Source organism: Nematostella vectensis, chromosome 2, assembly GCF_932526225.1.
Source record: "Nematostella vectensis chromosome 2, jaNemVect1.1, whole genome shotgun sequence".
NCBI lineage: Eukaryota > Metazoa > Cnidaria > Anthozoa > Actiniaria > Edwardsiidae > Nematostella > Nematostella vectensis.
In genome coordinates this window covers 12,625,467-12,630,116 of record NC_064035.1, presented here as the reverse complement: position 1 = coordinate 12,630,116, position 4,650 = coordinate 12,625,467, and the positions used below count along the sequence as shown (strand labels likewise).

The window sequence follows — 4,650 nt, the reverse complement described above, 5'->3', positions numbered from 1 at the left end:
TTGGTATTCTGTTCTATTGCGATTTGTAATTAAAAGTGTATTAAAAGGGTAAGAGAAAACAGCTCCTATTTATAACATGAAGGAATTGGTTATTATTATTTATTATCATCACTATTTTTTATGCAAAGGCTGATTATACTTTGGACTGGGTTCCCTGCGCAGAAAACTTTGTCGACCCAATCCCACTCAAACCAGCTATTCCAAAATGGCGGCCAGAGCTGTGGGTCTGACATCGAATAAAGGCTTAACTTTCTTCGTACGGGCTTTTAACGGTAACTAAATTGATCTCATTTATTTACTTTATACCGCGCCTTTCTGATATTTTTCTTATCATTTCTTTGTTACATAGACTGCGCACTTCGAAGTGCAAGTAGCATGGCGGCTGTTCGACAACCTAGAAAGATGGCAGCTCGATGCCGTGCCGGGAAAAACAAACTTCGTCAAGCCAAGGTACTAATAAACTACCCTTGTTCATATGTATTTTACAGCCATGGTATCTAGGCATGTTAACTTTGTTGTAAAAGAGAAGTGATATCATACCTGTCAACCTCTGAAAATCTCAAGGCTTGAGAATTTTTTTGGAGGGAGGGGTGGGGTATATTAATTTTTTGGAGGGGGGAATGGGTTAAACCTTGCAGGCATTTGCCTAGCCTGCTAGCTGGCACTCATTGTGGGTTATTCGGAATTGTTTTATTTTCGAATATTGGGAACCCTGTGCGCGCACGAGGTGCGCCGGGCCGAGGGTGCAAAGAAATGAGAGCCGGCAACAAAACCCCCTCTTTTTGAATCCTTTTTGTTCGCCTACGAACGCTGCGCTCTGGCTGGCTGATTTTGACATATGTGTTCACTCAAGCGTTTGAACGTGCCAAATCCTGTCAAGGACTTCAATATGGCGGAAAACATCAACAACCAACTCGTTATTAACCAAGCTTTACACGAATTGAAAGGCACAGATGCGAAACTAAAGCCTGAACAAGAGGCTGCAATCAATGCTTTGCTAGGAGCTTAAGATGTTCTTGTTATTCTCCCCACTGGCTTTGGGAAGAGCTTGATTTTTCAGGTCTTTGCCTGAGCAAAGGAAAAGCTGGAAGGATGCGAAGGGCCGATGAAAATAGCCCCAAAGATTCTGGTTGTCTCTCCGCTGCTGGGTCTTATTAAAGACCAGGTAAAGGAGGCGAAATCCATGGGGATCAAATGTGCATCCATGAAAGAGCTGGATCTTAACTTTCCTTGTGAAGAGCAGCTAATTTTTGCATCTGCGGAGGAAGCAATCGGCAGGCAGTTTCGAGAGGCTTTGAGAGACAACGAAGGGTTGAGATGGATTCGTCTTATCGTGATTCTCAAGGTTTTCCTGCTCGCAGAGCGCATCCCTCCTATAGGAAAAAAGGCAAGATTGCGTATTTTCCTAGCGCACGAATTGCACGCTCGTCTTGAAAAGTTGTGTGACTTTATGCATCTGATGCCCTTTGCAGAGATCCGCGAGAATCGTACCATGACTACCTTCTCGGTGGGAAAGAACAAACATATTCTCAAACGATATTTTTGTCCCGTATTTTAGATTTAGATTGTAGTCGCAAGTCCTGCAGAAATTGTCATAAACCTTGCAGGCCTGCGGAATTGACGTAGACATCCTAACTAACATCCTAACGCTAGTTTGCACGTGTGCAGAAAACTGTCAAACTCTTGTTTACTTTGCATCGATCATCATTGGATAGATTTTGACAGCTCACGCCTCACTGAGGTCAAAGCGCAGCCAAGCATGAAGTGGGCTTGATTCGAAAAGACGGGGTTTTGTTGCCGGCTCTCATTTCTTTGCACCCTCGGCCCAGCGAACTTCGGCCTTCGCGCGCACAGGGTTCCCAATATTTGAAAATAAAACATTTCTGAGTAACTCACAATGAGTGCCGGCTAGCAGGCTAGCGTTTGCTGTATAGAAAGCTTCGCGAACAAATCCCCTTTTAGATCTCACGAGGGTGTTAGATAAATTGTGTACACAAGGGGATTATTGTTTCAAATATCTTAATAGAAAAGAGGCAAAATGACGATTTTCTATGGAATAATTTTTCGGAAAAATTAAACTCGCTAAAAAGGAGATTTGGTGCTCAATGCGGGAGGGGGTCCAAAATCTTGAGACTTCCACCTAATGCGGGAGAGTTGACAGGTATGTGATATACCCTTTAGCAACCTCAGCACTGGAGGGAGACTATAAAGGGGGGGATGGAACCCAAACAGGAATGGACGGACTAGAAAATGAGAATGGGATAAGAGGATGAATACAAATAAATTGGTTAGCCACCTATCCACCTCTGCTGTATTCACCTTTGCTCAGTTACTAGGAGAGGAGAGACATAACCCATTGGCTTTGCTTAGGGATATTGTCAAAGTAAAAAAAAAGAACCCAAGAATCCAAGAAAACTGCAAAAAAAATGAGTTTGAGGGTCAAGGGCCGATTCAAAAAAAAAAAAGAAAATCTGAAAGTCAAAAAAAATTGCTGGTCTACATTTTTTAGCAATGTTGCCTATGATTGCAGTGTCAGCAAAAACATTCCAATAAAATGTGTGATTAACACTTCACATGGAGGAAAGAACAACAAAAGCTCGCAAATCTTATTGTCATTGCTATTGTATCAATCAATGGCTTTTTTTTAATCTAAAAGAGCATGGAGTGCTGAGGTAACCTGTGATGTTCACTATAGCCGAATTTGTTGTTGCGCGACCGCCAAGAATTCAAGTCTTTGTTTGGGAATAGCGTGTCGTCAATCATACCACCGTGACCAATCAGTTCCCTTACTGTGTGCAGTCGAATGGTTTATGATGCGACAGTGAAAACATGAAAGCCATTGATTGGTTTAGACGGTTGATTGACTATGCGCTATTCCCAAACGACTCAAGGATTTTGGATTTGCTGAGGTCACGCAAAAACGAATTCGGCCATAAAAATTATAGTAATTGTGGTGTACATGGTTGGGGTTGCCTCTTTCCATTTTTTCTTAGATTTTTTATAGTTTTTTTTTTTTTTTTTACTTAATAGAATCCCTTAGAATGTTATGTTTTTGTTTCTAACAGCTTCCTAACTTCTGCTAATATTTTAAGGCAAAAAATCAAAAAGGTATTAAATATTTTTTTGTTAAACCCACTAATCCCACCAATGAAAGATCAAATAACCTTTTCTTGCAACTTTCCTTTTTTTCCTTTTAGCCTAGTCAAAAGAAGCTTGAAATTGTGTCGAATGTGCGAGAGGTCTTTGGTAACAGCTGTGTGACTGTCTTCCAGTATGGAGACATGAACACAGCTGAATGGGAAGACCTTCGTTATGCCCTCAGTAAACACAATGTCAAAGTGAAGATCTTTCCTAATCGAGTGACCCACAAAGCTCTGGAGGATACAATATATGATGGCATTATACCTTTGTTTGCTTGCACGACTTGTGTGATTTATTCTGAGGAACCTGCTGTCAAGCCTATACTGGATGTTATCAAAAGACAGCCTAAACTGGAATTGCTTGGGGCAAAGATAGACAATCGCCTGATGTCTGTAAGAAATGTGCAGGACTTTGCTAAGCTGCCATCTTTGACTGAATTGCATGTGACTTTGGTTCAACTGCTACAGCACCAGTCAAATCAGTTAGGATCATTACTCCAGCAGAACCAGTCACAACTTTCAAGTAACCTTGACCAGCTGGTTAAGCAAGGAGGAGAACAACAATGAGGAACCCATGGTTAAAGTTGCTGTACTCATTACCGATAATTTTTCATATTTTGAAAATATGATTAAAATTTCAGATTAATCATAAATTTGAAAGTTTACTTTTTCCTTAATTTCAAACCTGCAAATTTCAAAGTGATGGTTGTAAGAGTTAGTTTCTTGCATAAGAAATGCTAGTAAAAAGTCATCTCTCCTACAAAATAATTTTTTATTTTCTAGAAAGAAATAAGATTAATGTCGATATAAACAAACATGCTTATGATATGGTCAACCAAGGTTTTCTATTTTGTAATAACAAAGTGACAGAAGTGTGGGATGTCCATCTAACCTTGATCCAAGGGTCCTCTGGGTAGCCATATTAATAAGAATAACCCAAAAACCATGGAATCAAAATTGCTGTCCATCATTTTTAGTAAGGGGTAATATTTTTTTTTCATTTTTGTGAGGTAAGGTATTCAAAAATTTGACTAATAAAGGTATGCCATTACTCAGAACCTCTGAAAGATATAAATCTAAATGAAAACCGTTTAAGTTACTGAGAGCAAGGATGTGTCACTGTGTGGCGAAACACTATGAAGAAACATGACGAAATATCTTTTTCCTTTTTTGAAAGTTTCATTGAAGTGGCAAGGCACCTGTAAAATCAAAAACATGGTTTATGAAATTGCTCCGTGCATGTTTTTTTCTGCATGTCATATAAACAAGTTGGAATAGAATGTAAATTGTCACAAATGCGCCCATAGAATCACTGCCCTTCTGCAAACTGGAATTGAAAATGTATTTTAGCCAGAACCAATTAACCTACTGACACCTTTTCTATATACTTAATTGATGTATGCAGTTGGCAAAATTGTGGCTATTTCACAAGATTTTACAGGCACATTCCCAGGATTGGCCGAGGGGAGGGGGGGGGGGGGGGGGGAAGGGGGTGAGCAGTCAAAGGTAA

General features: G+C 40.0%; 1 protein-coding gene across 1 annotated transcript; it reads left to right on the top strand.

Annotated features, from left to right (window-relative positions):
• The first annotated feature begins 142 nt into the window (after positions 1–142).
• On the top strand, positions 143–4,198 carry LOC5514063 (39S ribosomal protein L10, mitochondrial). Its single transcript, XM_032383687.1, has 3 exons — positions 143–272; positions 350–450; positions 3,198–4,198. Exons 1-3 carry the CDS (start codon positions 206–208, stop codon positions 3,705–3,707), a joined length of 678 nt encoding a protein of 225 aa, XP_032239578.1. The 5' UTR covers positions 143–205; the 3' UTR covers positions 3,708–4,198.
• The last annotated feature ends 452 nt before the right edge of the window (positions 4,199–4,650 follow it).

Coding starts and splice junctions, on each gene's coding strand:
- LOC5514063 (XM_032383687.1), top strand. CDS start 206: ATGGCGGCCAGAGCTGTGGGTCTGACATCGAATAAAGGCTTAACTTTC. Junction 273..349: donor CTTCGTACGGGCTTTTAACG/GTAACTAAATTG, acceptor TTTGTTACATAG/ACTGCGCACTTCGAAGTGCA. Junction 451..3,197: donor ACAAACTTCGTCAAGCCAAG/GTACTAATAAAC, acceptor TTTTCCTTTTAG/CCTAGTCAAAAGAAGCTTGA.